This window comes from Acinonyx jubatus, chromosome A1 (genome assembly GCF_027475565.1).
Source record: "Acinonyx jubatus isolate Ajub_Pintada_27869175 chromosome A1, VMU_Ajub_asm_v1.0, whole genome shotgun sequence".
Lineage (NCBI taxonomy): Eukaryota > Metazoa > Chordata > Mammalia > Carnivora > Felidae > Acinonyx > Acinonyx jubatus.
Window position 1 is genome coordinate 90413047 of NC_069380.1, and position 18553 is coordinate 90431599.

General features: G+C 41.7%; 1 protein-coding gene across 1 annotated transcript; it reads right to left on the reverse strand.

Moving 5' to 3' along the window:
- Nucleotides 1-1699: 1699 nt before the first annotated feature.
- On the reverse strand, nucleotides 1700-8306 carry LOC106970116 (olfactory receptor 1361-like). The gene is made up of 3 exons (XM_053226843.1): nucleotides 8187-8306; nucleotides 7921-8007; nucleotides 1700-2775 (listed from the first exon to the last, which is right to left on the reverse strand). Exons 1-3 carry the CDS (start codon nucleotides 8218-8220, stop codon nucleotides 1841-1843), a joined length of 1056 nt encoding a protein of 351 aa, XP_053082818.1. The 5' UTR covers nucleotides 8221-8306; the 3' UTR covers nucleotides 1700-1840.
- Between the last annotated feature and the right edge of the window lie 10247 nt (nucleotides 8307-18553).

Here is an 18553-nt window from a genome sequence, read left to right on the forward strand (position 1 = left end):
CTCCTAGTTCAGGAAGATACATCAGGTTTACCACATATAGTCAGGTTTCCACCAGCACCAACATACATTAGGAAGTTCACATGCTATATCTGAGAAGCACTATATTGTGTGCTCCATAAATGTCTGTGGGATGTGATCAGTAAATGGGTTCAGGGAAATGCACAAATATTCCAGTCTTAAAAAAATCTGGGGAGTCTTCCAGCAGAGAATGAAGGAAGGAAAGAGAAAGAAAATAGGAGAGACAAGTCATGGAACAGATGAATATGTGAGTTGATGACAAAATTGTAGGTATAGCTTGAGGCCAAATCATGTTAGACATTTTATTTGAAGGTAATATTTGGATTTATCCTGGCCTCTTCAATATTTTATATAAGGACTGACTGAAAAAATACAATCAGTGATTTAGGATGATCAGACAGATCCTGTGTGCAGGGTAGATGTGTAGGGAGAAGCAGGAGGCAGTCAGACTTACCATAAGGCTGTTGCTGTGGTCAAGGTAAGAGTTGGTCACTGTTAGGACCAAGTCAGAAAGGAGCGGATCGTGAGAACAATGAGTACTGATTAGCACTCAGTCCTATTGGAGTTTGGGGGTTGGAGATTGGAGGAGTTTGTGAAAGGAGAGAAGCGAGGGCAAGAAGGCCAGTGAGGGGAGGAATATTGAAGATTGGCCACTGGAGATTAGATGAGTGCCCTCTGGACACCAAGAAAGAGGAGGTGGGAACTTCCTTGTGGGTTCTGAGCCCTCAGGTGTAGAGTAGGAGAAGAGGCTAGGACTCCTGGACACTTGGCCCCATGGAGTAGAACAAACTCTGGGCTTTGAATCAGAAGTCCTGGGTCCCAATCCAAATTCTATAATTAATTCATATTTTCATGTCCCTAAAATGCTATAGTAACTCTGGACACTTCAGCATCAAGGGATCCTAATTCCCTTAGCCCATTTTTAAAAAAGGTTTATATATTTATTTTGAGAGAGACAGAGAGAGTGCAAGCAGAGGAGGGGCAGAGACACAGGGAGAGAGAGAATCCCAAGCAGGCTTTGCACTGTCAGCACAATGGAGCCCAATGCAGGGCTCCATCCCACAAACCATGAGATCATGACTTGAACCAAAATCAAGAGTCAGATGCTCAACTGACTGAGCCACCCAGGTACCCCTTCCCTTAGACCATTTTGACTTGAAGGGATACCAAGAGTTCCATGAGGAAGTCTAGCTACTATCTGAAGTTTCCTGACTCCCTTCTGAGCAAAAAAGGACCAAAAATTTAGAATGGTAGTGAGGGAGAGTAGTGTACAGGTAGGGTTCTGAACTGTAAGAGGTTGGGAGATTGACTTGAGCCTAAGATAGAGGGAAAATTACCTAACAACTAGTGACCCTGAGAGTCAACAGGACCATTCTGTAACCAACAATTACTAGTTGTACAGCCTTGGTAATGATAACCTTTCTGTGACTCAGTAAATTGGGGATAATTTTAACATCTCCTAATGTGAAGCCAAGAGGGCATTGATTTAGAGCCAGCTCTAAAGTCCTCTGAAATTCCCAGACCATTGTGGTGGCCACTGTCTCATGGGGTTGCTGGAATCATCCCAAAACTATCCAAATGTGTCTTGTCCTGAGTTTTTGGTTGTTGGTAAAATGAGTGTTTAGAATGAGCCCTTTTTATAATTAACAAACTTAACAGTTTTAGGACTTACAAGCAACTATCGGCCTCATATTAAAAGCATGAGCATGATCATGTATCATTAATTGGAGGAATAGTCATGAGTGAGTTTATATCTATCTGGGACTCAGTTTCTCTGTTTATAAAATGAAACAATGTATGATAGCCAAAAATCTTCTAAACTCTAAAATTTTCTAGAATTTGAGATCAGTTTCCTTAAGGCTCCCTTCATATCACGATTTCTCAGACTGTAGATGAAGGGATTGACCAGGGGAGTCACCACTGTGAAGATGACAGTGGCTACCGTGTCTTGGACTGAGTAGGAGGATGAAGGACGCATATAGACCCCCAGGATTGCCCCATAGAAGAGGGACACCACAGTGAGATGGGATCCACATGTGGACAGGGATTTCCTTATTCCATGGGCAGATGGCAACTTCAGTACATTAGAGAGGATATATGCATATGAAATGATGATACATGTAAATGGTGTCAGAAATATCAGTCCACCCACAGTGAATACCATCAGGTCATTGATAAAAGTATCAGAACAAGACAGCTTTAGAACTGCATAGGGGTCACAGAAAAAGTGATGCACAGTATTGTTGAAACAAAAGGTGAGTCGGACCATGAGAAGAGTGTGTAGGAGAGCATGCAGGTTTGTAATGACCCAAGAGACCACCACCAGAAGGATACAGAGTTTGGGCTTCATGATCATGCTGTAGTGGAGTGGGCAACAGATGGCTACATAACGGTCATAGGCCATCACACTCAGAAGGAACCCATCCATGTTGATGAAAGTGATGAAGAAGTAGATCTGGGTCAGGCATTCCATGTAAGAGATAGACTTGCTTCCCAGTATGTGATTCAGCAGCATCTTGGGGGTTGTGACTGATGAAAAGCAGATGTCGATGCAGGAGAGGTTAGCCAAGAAGAAGTACATGGGGGTATGGAGATGACTGTCACAGCTGATGGCCAGGATGATGAGAATGTTCCCAATGATGGTGACCAGGTACATCCACAAGAACAGCCCAAAGAGAATCTCTTCCTGCTTTGACTGCCCAGAGAGTCCCAGGAGAAGGAATTTTATGACCGTAGTCTGGTTGTCTCTATCCATGTCTGCAGGGGAGAAAATGTGGTCGAAATAAAAGGAAATACGGGGCACTTGGGTGGCTCAGTCGGTTAAGTGTCCAATTTCAACTTGGGTCATGATCTAATGGTTCATGGGTTCAAGCCCCGCATCAGGCTCCCTGCTGTCAGCACAGAGCCTGCTTCAGATCCTCTGTCCTCCTCTCTCTCTGCCCCTCCCCCTTTCATTCTCTCTCCCTCTCTCTCTCTAATATAAATAAACATTAAAAAAATTTTTTAAGTAAAAGGAAATGTTTAATTGAGTTCCATTTACCGTTTAGAGATTGTAATGTTTTAGTGGTAACAGATCCAAAGTTTACTTCTTAATTAATCTCACTTTAAATATAAAAGTAGATAAACAATAATACATCATCATTTGAGTAAATTTTTTATGATACTGGTTTTGTCATTGATAACACACATTAGATAATTCTACAGAGTTAGCTTTCCTGAAGTAAATAGCTGGTTAATTTCCATAATTTTAATTTATGTTTATTATCTTTGATTACATACAGCTTACTTCATACTTCACTAACATTCAATGAATATCTGGTATGTGGAGCTATTTTCCCACACATAGTTTTTTAGTTTATGAATGATGAATTCAGTCATTCATAGATAGGAAGACTGAGAAGAGGAATCAGAGATAAAAACCCTGAGACTCAGAGAGATTCAGTAATAGCACATTAGAATGACAGAACTCATAACATTTACAGTCCTAAAACAGTTAAATTCCCTTTTCTTCAAACTCCTCCTTAGTTTTACCTCTACATTTTGATTAACTACCATTTATGGAGAATACAACCAAGTGAAAAAACAACCAACATAGCCAGGCATCCAGACTCCTTCTTTACATGTAGTTCATCGCTTTATCCTTATTAACATCTGTAAGTTTTAGGAATAACAAGCTTCATCAAACAGAAGGAATAAATAAAGCCAGGAGATTTAACCATTTGTTCAAGGCCACAAGTTCTTTTACCTGAATGTGGGGGATAAGCTTAGGAATCCCCAGGGTTTACACAATGGGTTAACAAGGCATAAAGAACTATAAAGTCATAAAATGCTCACACCCGAGTTTGGGTAAACCAGATTGGCACCCCAAGAATAGGGAATTGCAAAGACACCCCGAGAATAGGGAGGCACAAAGGTTCCAGGAATTGGGATATGAAAAGGCACCCCAAAATTGAGAGGGGGTGCAGAGCCCCCAGAATAGAGAGGGAGAGGCAAAGGCCTAAAATAAGAATGGTGCAAAGGTGCCCAATACATAGGTATATGAAATAAACAAGATTAGATATTCAGGGTGAAAGCACCCCAAATTTAGTACTATAGCAAAAAGCTGCTTTCACAGGAGGATAGGACCAGGTTAGGTAAATTGGTGAATTGTACTATGGACCACTGCGCTGCAGGCAAAACAGCCCAGAGCGGAGATGGTTAACAAAAGAAAGGGTGCCTTATTAACCCTGTGGTTATTCCCCCTGTCTCATCCCCTAGACTAGCAAAGATACACAGGCACGGTGCCTCCTGTCTGCTGTTAACAACCATCTCCCCATCTGTCCAGTGCCCGGATTTTGTTTTATATTGACCCAAACCCCAAACACTGTATACCTTCAAAACCCCCTTTTCCCTCACGTCCCCAAGTTAATGTCCATAGTTTCTTTGTCTTTTTGTACATGCCCATCACGTTTGTAAGCCTTCTGATCTGAATAAATATGGGGCAAGGACCCTTATTCAGGGCTCTTGTCTTTTTCCCGTAAATTAGCCATCTCTCACTTTAATCCTGCGTCTGCTTTTTTGCTGGCCAAAAGAGAACTTTAGACTTAGAGTCAACGACACCTGAATAAAATGCTACTGTATACAACTCCCTCAAATTCTTTCTGGATGTCTCCTACATTTTCCCAGGATTATTCTACTTTTAGGCTTTGAAGGATGTGCCTGGAAGTTTGTCCTCAATGTTGTGACCACATGGCATCAAAACGTCCTTGCTATTGCTCACAACTGTTGGCTTAGATAAGCTAAGTGTGCTGGTGAGGTCGCTGTGCACAGGATTTTGCAAAGAGACCTCTTTTCCCTCTTGTGCTAGCCAAAATGCAATCAGCTGGATTGTGCCACTTGGTATTATTTTTGAAGAGAAAGGCAAGTTCCTAGGGTGAAATTATGGGGTATATCTGAGTGACATTCCTAGCATGAAGAAATTAGTATAGGCAGGAGGAGTCAGATAAAGCACTGTGGCTGTGATAGCCATGGAAGAATTCAGGGTTTGGATGGTAAAGAGGATGGGACATGGCCTTCCTGATTAAGAACTAAAACCTGGGGTGATAAGCAGAAGGAGGAAAGGGAGGAGACTCACAGGTTAAGTGGCTTGACTGGCTGGGGCAACAGATGTTACAGGTATAATTTTAGGGGGATTGGTTATAGGATGTTTGTAGTATAGCAACAGTGAAGTGTCCTAGCACTTTCAGAGTTAAATTAGTAAAACCATTGTAAAATTCTGACATCTGAAGGCATTTTCTCATAAGTCATATCACAGGATAAAAGTGTAGAAAGGCAGTACCAGGTTGTAGCCAGAGTTACTGAAAGTAGGCGCTCCAGGGAAAGGATGCCTAATGGGGGACGTAGAAGTTGGAGGGCAGGGCTTGCGTCAAGGAAAACCCAAACCTGGGGCGCCTGGGTGGTGCAGTTGGTTAAACATCTGACTCTTGATCTTGGCTCAGGTCTTGATCTCACAGTTTGTGAGTTCCAGCCCCGCTTCAGGCTCTGTGCTGATCGCAGGGACTCTTGCTGGGGATTCTGTCTCTCCTCCTCTCTGCCCCTCCCCTGTTTATACTTTCTCTCTCAAAATAAATACGTAAACTTAAAAAATTAAAAAAAAAGAATTGTTCGATCTCACTCAAATAGTTGTTTATAACAAAAAAAAAGTTGTATTTATGCAGCCTTTTTCCTTGTGTCTGAACAGCACATGTGAATATTCTGGTTTTAATTGCAGGCTGTTCTCCATAATGAAAATGGGAGTAAAAGCTGGAAGAGGTATAGCAGGATGGCAGTGGGGCTTTTCCTCTTGTCTGGGAACTGTGGAAAAGGTCCATAAGGGCCTTTTAGGTCAGTAGGCTCTAAATAACCCAAACTCTGTGCTGGGAAATCTGCCAGCATTAGGGTTAGCTCCTGCTGCCAGTGTTTGCTGGGATAATACTATCAGGAGCACAATTAATACTGCCCCCAAACCCCCAAGTCCTGTCGTGAGAGAGATGAGAGCAGAAAAAGCAATGATTCTGAAGAAAGTCTGTGCCCTCTCATTACACCCCACAGGGAGAGGGAAGTGGGCTTCCTGGTCCCCAACTCTGAGTGTGGAGACCTCCAAAAAAGTCCCACCAAAGACTGGAGATGCTTGTACCATGGGGAGACCATCCATTGGTTTCCTGACTGGGCATATGGGCTTGCTGATCAGCCCTCCCTCTCCCAGAGCAGGGAAGAGAAAATGGGCAGAGATGGGAGAGCGGAGAGAAGGAAGAAGGCTGGCAGAGAAGCTAGCTGTGTGCCATTGCAAGGACGTGTGAGTTCCCTGAGCGCTGGTGGCCCCTGTGGAAGACATGTGACAGCTACTTCATAGGACAAAATCTGTGCCTTCCAGGAAAGGGGAGCTCTTCAGCAACATAAACGCCGTTTGGGTGGGACTGGGGAAGGGGCGGGAGGTTACAGGGGTTGAGTGAGAGCTGAGACCCTCTCTGAGACCCTCTCTGACCCTCTCTGAGCCCGCTCTGAGACCCTTTGGTAATCCCTGGAAAATCCCCTATGAGCAGCCCACAGAGATAAAAGCCCATAAGTGAGGAGCACCTGGGTGGCTCAGTAGGTTAAGCATCCAACTTCAGCTCAGGTCATGATCTCATGGTTCCTGAGTTCCTGAGTTTGAGCCCTGAGTTGGGCTCACTGCTGTCAGGGCAGAGCCTTCCTCGGATCTTCTGTCCCCCTGTCTCTCTGCCCCTCCCTTGTTCGTGCTCTCTCTCTCTCTCTCTCAAAAATAAACAAACAACAACAACAAAGCCCATAAGTAAGACAGACAAGCCAGAAGAGCAGCAAATAGGAACAGAGGAGAGACAGCTCCCTTACTTGGTCAAGGAGAGTACCCCTACTAGATTTCCCCCCTCTCTTTCTTTCTCCAAATCAGGAAGAGTACATCTACCAGCATCCCCCTCCCCTTCCGTACTCCAAGCCAAGGCACATCATGAGAGAGTAGAACACAAGAGATCGAAGATTTAGACTGTTCTTGACCACTTAAAAGCACCATTTTTTATAGTATGCAATGGCTTAAAATGAATGAATCTGGCCAGGATGTTTTTAGGAGACCCGCCAATAGAAGATCAGTTACTAGAAAAAATAATCTCTTGTTTCATGGTTTAAACCCCAGCAGGTGGAGATTCCACAGTGAGTAGGTGATATGGCAATTCCTCTTACTCTGAATGGATATTCACCACCCACCCTGTGAATATTCATTCAGTCTCCCATGCAGCTTCCTGTTAACAAAAGAGTGCTAACTAATCTTTTTAAAAAGATTTTGTTTATTTATTTTTGAGAGAGAAAGAGAGAGAGTGTGTGCAAGCAGGGGAGGGGCGGAGAGAGAGGGAGACACAGAACCCAAAGCAGGCTCCTGGCTCTGAACTGTCAGCACAGAACCCGACTCGGGGCTCAAACTCAAGAACTGTGAGATCATGACCTGAGCCAAAGATGGATGCTTAACCAACTGAGCCACCCAGGCACCCCTATATAACTTACCTATGTGGATGCCTGGTTTCCTGCACTAATCTCTTCTGAGTCTCGGTAGCACGTGGCTGTCTCTGAGACATCTGGTCTTCAGCATTGAGGGTTTGTGTTCCTGGACCTCAAAACTGGAGCTGCTGAGTGCCCAGACCCCAGCCCAAGCCAGCTCCCCTCTGTGGGGCTCTTTGTGGCATCCAAGGAGCTTCTCCTTCTGGGACACCTCAATTACGTGGTCATAGACAATAGTGGATGGACAAACACAAGGAAGCAACTGGCAGAAAGGTGCAGAGTAGGGACAGCATGGGAGGGTCTCGAATGTCTGCCAGAAGACTCTCTGTTGTGGGGCTCTTTTAAGAGCCTGCAGTCACTGACCCTAGCGCCACTAACCTGAGCTGTCTCCTTCATCTCCCACTGCTGCTTTCCTACGTCCTCCTTGGAAACGTGCCTGCTCTGTCCTGCAGTGGGCAGCACATCCTGAAAAGAGAAAGACTTGTACATGTCAAACCAGGACACATGCCCCCTTTGAACTTGGTCAGGTGCAGAGGGATTTTACGTGTCTGTTATTCCAAAGGTAAATCTATATGTTTATGTTCACGTGAATCTGTCAGTTGTTGGAGGTCCCGTGCCCACACCTGCTTTCCAGCCCTTCTTACCTGGCTGTTCTCTGTTGCTGTGAAATGTGGTCATGGAACCCCCATCTCCACTGGCTCCTTGCTTGACCCTGGATGATTGATTCAACAGTGTCAGCCAGGGCTGAAGACTGAGGAACCTGTTCTCACTGGAGGAGAATATTTAGAGTTAGATAGATAATGTGGTTCTCTCAGGTCTGGCTTGGATGATTGGGAGCAAATAAATAGATCTTCCTTCCCTGGAGGTTGAGACTCCCTTAGGGACCAGGGCAGCCATAGTTGCCAAGGTTGGGCATCCCCAGGGTGGATTCCCCCTGGCTCCACTAGAGGCGCACTTACCAACAACTCTGTTCCTATTCTCTCTGGACGCAGCTATCTCTGCTTGAGGGGAACTCCGTTTAGTGCTCAGACTTGATGCTTCCCACTGCCTCAAGAATGTCTCCTCTCCTGCCTGTGTCACCTTGTATCTTGTTCTGTGCCCAAAACAGACCTGAAGAAAAATTGTAGAACCAGTGAAATTGGCCCACATACATTGGTAGCATCTCTGTTCTGTACACTTTGCCCCTGAACTGACTCTTTTGTATAATCTGTAAGGTTTTAGGACCCTGGATTCTTTCTTCTTTCAAATACAAAGTTTGATCTGTTGGTTTGTACTAAGAAATTAATTATGGGTTTTGTTTTGAGAGAGAGAGAGAGAGATTGAATGTGCACAGGGGAGAGGCCGAGGGAGAACGAGACATAGAACTATAAGCAGGCTCCACGCCCAGCACGGCGCCTCATGCAGGGTTCCATCTCACAATCATGAGATCATGACCAAAATCAAGAGTCAGATGCTTAACTGACTGAGCCACCCAGATGCCCCCCTAAGAAAGTGAATATTAAGAGCAGAATCTCAAATCTGTATTTTAACATATAATAGTGACTGTATCCCTGGCACAGGAAATCAGAGGCACCACCTAGAGATATTTGCCTGAAGACAGAGGGTAGGGTATAGTGGGTATGGGCTGTGTATGGAGTCATTTAAATAGTTATCTACTGGCTATTGGAATTTGGGTGTGTATTTCTAAGTTTCCATTTGTATGTCCTACAAAAAGCAAAATTTTTAATTTTTTTTAACGTTTATTTACTTTTGAGACAGAGAGAGACAGAGCATGAACGGGGGAGGGTCAGAGAGAGGGAGACACAGAATCTGAAACAGGCTCCAGGCTCCGAGTTGTCAGCACAGAGCCTGACGCGGGCTCGAACTCACGGACCGCGAGATCATGACCTGAGCCGAAGTCGGCCGTTTAACCGACTGACCCACCCAGGCGCCCCCAAAAAGCAAAATTTTTAAAAGGTGAGTTTTCAAAATTCACCTTTAAAAAAAATTTTTTTTAATGTTTACTTGTTTTTGAGAGAGACGGAGTGTGAGCTGGGAAGGGGCAGAGAGAGGGAGACACAGAATCCAAAGCAGGCTCCAGGCTCCGAGCTGTCAGCACAGAGCCCGACGTGGGGCTTGAACTCACGAACCGTGAGATCATGACCTGAGCCGAAGTCAGACGCTTAACCGACTGAGCCACCCAGATGCCCCCACAAAACTCACCTTTTAAAAAAAGAAAAAAGAGGGGCACCTGGCAAACTCAGTACATAGAGTGTATAACTCTTCATCTCGGGGTTGTGAGTTCAAGCCCCATGTTAAGTGGAGAGATTACTTTAAAAAATAAAAACCTTTAAAACTATATAAATAATTTTAAAAAGCACACAAATATGAAGTTGGCCAGAGATGTTTACGTAAAAAATTAGAGAAAAAGAGTGACACGATTAATTACAGATAAAGCAGTAATAAAGTTAACCAGAAGCATAAATCATAAAAGAGTAATATTTTATAATAGAGGAAAAACTCATAGAAACTCAAATGAAACATCAAATGAAGCAATGTAACAATAGTTTCCATAAAGCAAAAGCTCATAATGGCAGAGATTTTGTTTAAACAGTGAAGAAATTTTTATTTAAAATACATCCATTTCCACTCTGGAAATAGAGATTACACATTCTTTTTCAAGCCCAAGGAACAATCACAAATAGTGACCATTTTTTAGGCTACCACAAAAGCTATTAACAGAGTCCCCAAACAGTGATTTTATAGGCTACATTCTCTTACAGTCTCCATTACATAATCAAAAATTGGAAACCAAAAATCCAAATGTAAAAAGAAGTGTCCAGTTGATAAAGTTTAATGCATTGTTTACAATTTTCATATCAAAAAGAATATTAAAACCAAATAATTTATAAATTAAAGAAAACATTAATATAAAAACCTATGGGAAAATGGCCTTCAATGCTCTTGTTAATAATGAATATAAAAAATAAATAAATCAAGTATTTGGTGAAGCATTTTTTAAAAGTTTATTTAATTTATTTTTTTTAGTAATCTCTGCACCCAACATGGGGCGCAAACTCATGACTCTGAGATCAAGAGTAGTGTGCTCTACCAACTGAGCCAGCCAGGCACCCCTCAAGCATTTTATTTTTTAAATTACTTTAGTCAAATAAATACATTAGTACAGCTTTGAAAGTTAAACAAGTCTTTAGATGGAAAACCCAGTTCCCTAATGTTCATCTCTCCACCCCTGGGTCCCACTGCCCAGTGTAAGCACTTTTATATTTTTCTGAATAGTATACCTATAATGCTACTTTTTATTGAAGTATAGGTGACACACAATGCTGCATTAGTTTCAGGTATATAATGCTTCTTTAAAATTGTTTTATTTGGGGCGGGGGGGAGAGAATCCCAAGTGGGCTCCGCACTGCGCATGGGCTCCATCTTATGGCCCTGGGATCATGACCTGAGCCAAAGTCAAGAGTCAGACATTCAACTGACTGAGTCACCCAGGCACCCCTATAATGCTATCTTTGATTTTTGATTTGCAATCTTATCTATACCCTCTTCCCATTTGAAAGGGTGACTGTCCCATTTCCTCTTCCTCAAATCCTTTTAATACAGGCACATCACATTTTGGGGGCATGCCAATATTTATTATTGACATTCTGACTCTGTTATTCACTGTTGGTGTACTTATCTTAATTATTTTCCTGTACAACTTTTGAATGTCCCTGAAATTAATCATTGCCTAGTTTTTCATTTGTTTGATTTTTATGCCTTTATTCTTTCCCTATTCCAAAATTAGTTCTTTCTTATTTTGAGTTATATTTGATAGGCAATAAACATTACTCATTTAAGGGTACACTTGGATGACTTTTGATACTCATGTGCATGACCACAATCAAGGTACAAAATGGTTCCATCATCCTAAAGGTTTTCTTGTTTCCCTTTACAGCTAGTACCCTTTCAGGACAACATAGGTTCTTTGAATTATTATATAAATTATGATATCAGTTTGGCAATTTCTATGAGAAATCCTGGTGAAGTTTTGATTGAGATTGCATGGAATTTTATCAATTAAGAATTGACAGCTTAACAATATTTAGTCTCCTGGCCTAAGAGTACAGAATATTTCTACATTTTAAAAGGTTTTCTAAAAAAATAAATTAAATAAGAGGTTTTCTTTAATTTCTCTCATGAATGTTATTTTTAGTTTTTAGTGTACAGATTGCTCATATTTTTGACAACTTTAAACACTAAATATTTCACTTTTTAAAATGTTTTATTTATTTTTGAGAGAGAGAGAGAAAGACAGAGAGAGAGGCAGAGACAGAGAGAGACAGAGAACGAGTAGGGGAGGGGCAGAGAGAGAGGGAGACACAGAATCCGAAGAAAGTTTCAGGCTCTGAGCTGTCAGCACAGAGCCCGATGTGAGGCTCGAACCCACAAACCACAAATTCATGACCTGAGTCGAAGTTGATGTTCAACCAACTGAGCCACCCAGGCACCCCTAAATATTTCATATTTTTATGTTACTCTAAGTGGTACTAATTTTTAATTTGAATTTTTTATTATTTGTTTTTATATGATTTAAAAAATATTGATCTTGAATCCTGAAACTTTGTGAAATTAACTCTAGTAGATTGTTTATAATTCCACCAGAAATTCTACACGAATGATTATTGTTTCCACTCACACAGGCAATTTTACTTCTGTCTTTCTAATCCAGTTGTGTTTTAATGAAGGTATTTTCTGCTCACAACACTTCTGATAACAAGTGTATGGGTTTTGTCTTGTTTTTTATTTTTTTCGCCCCACACTGACGACCAGTTCTCTAACCTAACCCTCAGGATACCAACGCAGTGTCCTATAATTAAATTCAGTGCTGACACTATCCTGACCTAGCACAGACCCCAGAGGTTAAGGGCTCCGTCCTACAAGGCTGACCTCAGATGCCAGTTACAATTAGTTGGTCCCCAGGTTACCCGCACTCTGTCTAATTTGGCTACAAATTGAGGTTTCCATGACCTCCTCCTCAGGGTAGATAATTTTCTCTAATGGCTTATAGAAATCAAGGAAACACTTTACTTACTGTTACTGGTTTATTATAAAGGACATTATAAAAGATACAAATAAATAGCCAAATGGAGAAGCACCATAGGGAAAGGTCAAGAGTGGCCCTCATGCAGGTGCTTCTGCCCCCATGGAGTTTGGGGTGTGCCACCCTCCTGACACGCAGGTGCTCTCTGAAGCTCTCTGAATCCTGTTGTTTAGGAATTTTTATGGTGACTTCATTATGTAGGCATGAATGGTTAAATCATCGGCCGTTGGTGATTAACTCAATCTCTAGTGACTCCTCCCTCCCTGGAGTTGGGGATCTGGGGCTAAAAGTTCCAACTGTCTGGCACCTGGGTGGCTCAGTCAGTTAAGCATCCAACTCTTGGTTTCGGCTCAGGTCATGATCTCATGGTTTGTGGGTTCAAGCCTCGCATGGGACTCTGTGCTGACGGTGTGGAGCCTGCTTGGGATTCTCTCTTGCCCTCTCTCTCTGCCCATCCCCTCCCCTCTCACTCAAAATAAATGAATAAACATTTTTAAAAAAAGGTTTCAACTGTCTAATGACCTAGTTGGTTCCTCTGGCAACCAGCCCCCATCTGGAGGCTATCTTGGGGCACACCAAGGGTCACTTCATTAGCATGCACTTAGGTAATATCCAAGGGGATTATTATGCATAACAAAATATGGTCCTTTCATCCCCATCACTCAGGAAATCCCAATGGTTTTCAAAGTTCATGTGCCAGGAACTAGGGAGGAAGATTAAATATATATGTCCAATTACATCACATTTTTATTTCTTTTTATTGCCTCATTATACTGGCTGGAACATCCAGTACAATATTGAATGGAAATGGTAAGAAGATACATCCCTGTCTTATTCCTGATTTTAAGGGGAAAATAGTCACCCTTTCACCATTAAGTATGATGTTAGCTGTAGGTTTTTCATATGTGACTTTAATCAAGTTGAGCAAATCTCCTTCTGTTCTTATTTTATTGAATGGTTTTATTATGAATGTATGCTGAATTTTGTCTATTGCATTTACTAGGGCTATTGGGATCGTTTTCCTTTTTATTTTTTTTAAAGTTTTTTATTTTTTTTTATTTTTCCTTTGTATTTTTTTAAAGTTTTTTAAAATTTATTTTGAGATAGAGAGCGTGCACACACACAGTCACTGGCAAGTGGGGGAGGGGCAGAGGGAGAGAATCCTGAGCAGGCTCTGCACTGTCAGCGCAGAGCCCCATGCAGGGCTTGAACTCATGAACCAGGAGATCATGACCTGAGCTGAAATTGGACTCTTAATGGACTTAGCCACACAGGTGCCCTGTTTTTTACTTTATTAATACAGTGAATTATATGGATTGAATTGCTAATGTTAATCCAAGTTTGCATTCTGGGGTAAAGCCCATATAGTCATATGTATTATCCAATTTAGATATGATGGGATTTGAGTTTCTAAAATTTTGTCTAGGATTATTGAATCTGTTTTCATAAAGGACATTGGTCTGTTATTATAATGTTTTATAAAATGAATTGGGAAGCATTCACATCTTTTCAATTTTCTGAAAGAATTTGTGTAGGGTTTTATTATACATTTCTTAAAAGTTTGATAGAATTCAGCAGTTGAAGCCATCTGGGCATTAAGTGTTTTTGTGTGTGAGGGGGGGGGGGAATTTTTAACTACAAATTCCGTTATTAATTAGGTATTGAGCTAGTTCAGTTATCTGTTGTTGAGTGAGCTTTGATAGATTGTCTTTCATAAAATTGTCCATTTCATTGGGGCACCTGGGTGGCTTAGTTGGTTGAGCGTCCAATTTTGGCCCCAGTCATGATCTCAGTTTGTGGGGTCTTGCCCCACATTAGGCTCTGTGCTGGCATCTCAGAGCCTGGAGCCTGCTTCAGATTCTTTGTCTCCCTCTCTCTCTGCCCCTCCCCTGCTCATGCTTTGCCTCTCTGTCTCGAAAATAAACATTAAAAAATTTTTAAACTGTCCATTTCATCTAATTTGTCAACTTTAGTGGAATAAAGTTGTTCATAATAATCTCTTATTATCCACTTGATATCTGTATAATCTATACTGATTTACCTCTGTCATTCTTTGTATTAGTCATTTCTGTCTTATTTTTTCCTGATTGACTTCGCTAGAGGTTTACTGGTGTTTTCATCTTCTTAGTGAACCAGCCTTCAGTTTTATTAATTCTCACTGTTACCTGTTTTCTATTTCATGGATTCACACTGTCAAAGAAAAAATCAGAACTGGATGTTAATTAAAGTGGCAAAAACAGATTTTATTCAGGATTATTACAATAGGGGGATAGAATCCTCAGTACAGAGCCAGGCTTAATTCAGAATACAGCATGAGCAAGTGGGAATTTATAGTCAAGGAGCAAAGTGAAGGGCAGTGATGGAAAATTGCTAAGAGGAGACACCAGGTGTAATGGGGGACTCTAATTAAGCTGAGCAAACGGGGTGGGGGGTGGGCACCTGGGAGGTTCAGTCGGTTAAGCATCCAACTTCAGCTCAGGTCATAATCTCAGAGTTCGTGGATTCGAGCCCTGCGTCGGGCTCTGTGCTGACAACTTGGAGCCTGGAGCCTGCTTTGGATTCTGTGTCTCCCTCTCTCTCTGCCCCTCCCCCACTCATGCTCTGTCTCTCTCACTCACTCAAAAATGAATGAACATTAAAATAAATAAACAAACAAACCGACTGAACAGGATTCTAGTTCAACCGACCGAACAGGATTGTTTGCTCAAGACAGGCCAGAGTGAGTAGACCTCACTTGGAGGATAATGGAAGATGAGGAACCCTACCAGTTATGGGGAGTGGCCAGATATCAAGGGTGGGAGATTCTGTTTAAACTGACTGTGCCTGGTTCTTGTAAAACTGGATTTTAGAAGGAAGTACACAAGTGGGCCTAAGAGAAGGTTCCAGAGCCTGACTAAAGATTGGTCCAGGGAAAAATCTTTGTCAACAGTCGGATCTTTATTATGTTCTTTCTTCTGCTTACTTTGCAGAATGTCTGCAACTAGACATTCATGTGTTCAGTTTGTTAAGATAAAATTTAGGTGATTGATTTGAGACCTTTCTCTCTTTCTCTCTTGTCCAACTTTATTGAGGTATTAGTGATAAACTTGTAAAATAAGGTGTAATTGGTGGTGACTTTATGTATGTATAGTTTTTCTTTTCTAATATAAGCAGCGTTTCACAGTTTGTAATATGCATCTTTCCCTTATCACATCCTACGTGAAATTGATACAAGACTAATTCATGCATAATACAAGAACCTTGTGCCAGTGTACTTCCACTTCTCCTCTCCTGATCTTTGTCATACATTTTGCTTTTACATACATTATAAGCCCCATGCTACATTGTTAATATTGTTGTTTTAACGACTATATTTTAAAGAGATTTAAATCATAAGAGAACATTTTATGTAACCATGTAGTTATTTCCGTGCTATAAAATGTGCAGTCAAATACATCATTACTATTGTTGCTTTAAACAAGTGACTATCTTTAATAGCAATTAAAAATAAGAAAAAAAAAAAGACGTCTTTGCCTTCACTTTACTCCTTTTCCAGCACTCTTTATTTTTTTGTGCAGACCTAGGTTTCTGACTGATATCATGTGTCACTTCCTTTTTGAAATAGTTGCTTTAACATTCCTACTGGACACTTATTTCATTCCTTTATCTTTTTCAGTCTTTTATCACCCTGTCTTTAAGTTCATTGATTGTGTCTTTAGCTGCATCAAGTTGACTGATAAGACAATCAAAGACATCCTTCATTTCTGGTACTGTGTGTTGATTTCTAGCACTTCCATTTGATTCTTCTTTATAGTTTCCATCTGCCTCCTAAAATTATCCATCTGATCTTGCATTTTGTCTACCTTTTCCATTAGACCTTTAATTTAGTAATCATATTTATCTTAAACTCTCTAATACTTCTAATGTCTATGTTATGTCTGTTTATGATCATTGTTTTGTCTCTTCACATTGTGTTTTTTTCTTGCTTTTTGGATGCTTTGTAACTTTTTATTGAAAGCTGGACTGTGTTGTATAAAGTAGTAAATACTGAGGTAATAGGCTGTTAGTATGAGGATTTATGTTAATCTAGCCACAAGCTAGGTTGTGTTTGAGATTTGTTTTCCCAGTGATTACCTGTTCTGAAAGTTGTTGTTGTTAGGGGAACTAGAGACTTTAAATTTCTCTAGTCTCTTTGTTTTTGTCTAACCTCTTGGAATCCCTTTTGTGTGGATCCCCAGAGAGAGTCTGTCCCTTGAACTCTCCCACCTGTAGTCCACAAATATTGCTTTTTTAAAATGTTTTTATTCTTTTTCTTTTTTTTTTAGAGAGAGAGACAGTGTGAGTGGGGGAGGGCAGAGAGAGAGAGAGGGAGACACAGACTCTGAAGCACGCTCCAGGCTCTGAGCTTGATGTGGGGCTCAAACTCATGAACTGTGAGATCATGACTTGAGCCAAAGTAGGACGTTTAACTGACTGACCCACCCAGGTGCCCCTCCACAGTTATTATTATTGGAGGTTTGTTACCATGATAATGGGGAAAGGAAGATCGGGGGCATTCTCTAATGTTGAGATTAAGTCTCGGTGCTTGGAATACACAGTGGGTCTGTGTTTGGGTGATCTAGTCACAGTGTTTCTGCTCCTCTAGGATTAGAGCTTTTCCTGAAGTCCAATTATCTTTCTTACCAGTTTTATGCCTTGAGGCTCCTTTTGTTAATTTAGGTGAGATGGGGGTTAGGTCTGAGTGGCGTTTATCTCCCCAGCTGCAGTGGATTTCATCAATGCCCTCAGCTGGTGTCCTTCCCCTGCAGATTAAGACTCTTTTTTTTTTTCCATAAGGGAATTGGTCTGGGCAAATTTTGCAATGGTAATTGTTCCCCTTTCCAAGACAGCACCGTGGGGGAGCTCTCTCCAGATTGTCCCCATCCTCCCTGGGAGAGCCTGGTGGGGTTCCTGGAAGAAAAGCCTATGACAAAGTAGGAATTCCTCCCATGATTGTGGCCTCAGGGAGCTTCCCACTCTTGAGCTAGCCTACCCTCGGCCTCTAGCATCACATAAAAATTTCTAGTTTAATGTTTTGACTGGCTTATGAGGAGGGCAGCAACTTCTGTCCCAGGTAAAGAAAATGCCCCAGGTTCCGTGTCTCATTGAAGGTGCCTCTCTCTCCCCAGATTTCAAGATGGCTGTTTGCGCCATCAGTGGTGACCTCAGTTTTCGGATGGGTTCTCAAGAAGTCATTAATTTCTGCCTGTCCACCTTTTGTTGTTGTTATTGTTATGACCATGGATGGAATGCATGTCTCTAGAGCTCTAGGCTGACACCTCAAGTTCTAAAATTCTTTTTAATTTTGCCTGAATCACCGTCTTTCCCACAGAAATATTTTTGCTGAGTCTTTATCCAGCTCTTTTACTATAAAACCAAAATCTTGATGGGAACCCCACCTATATTGCAGATATTTAGATATTTTGATACCCAGGCCATTCACTGGTGACATAGACTCAAACCTTAGTCCTGCTCCATGAACCTTCTTCTAGGCCCATCTGTGTACTTCCTTATAAAAGCCAGTTTTCTCAAGAAACCTGCAAAGTCAGTCTAACCAGAACTCCCGGACCTTGATATCCTGTCACCCTCCAAATCTGATAGGATTCCTCATCCTTCATCATCTCCCAGATGATGTCTGATCACGCTGGCCTGTCTTCAGCAAGGATCCTGTTAGGTCAGTTTAGCTAGAATCTCCCACTCACGACCCCCGAGGTTTCTTCCTAGCAATTTTCCATTTGCTGCCCTCCACTCTGCTGCTTGGATAAATTCCCATTTGCCCATGTTGAATTTGGCCTTGAGCCCACTCTCTCTCCCCCACTGTGAAGTCCCATTGCAGTGGTCCCTACACCTATTCCAGTGGTTCTGGATAAAATCTGACTTACCACCTTTAGCAAGGGTCCTTGAATGTTT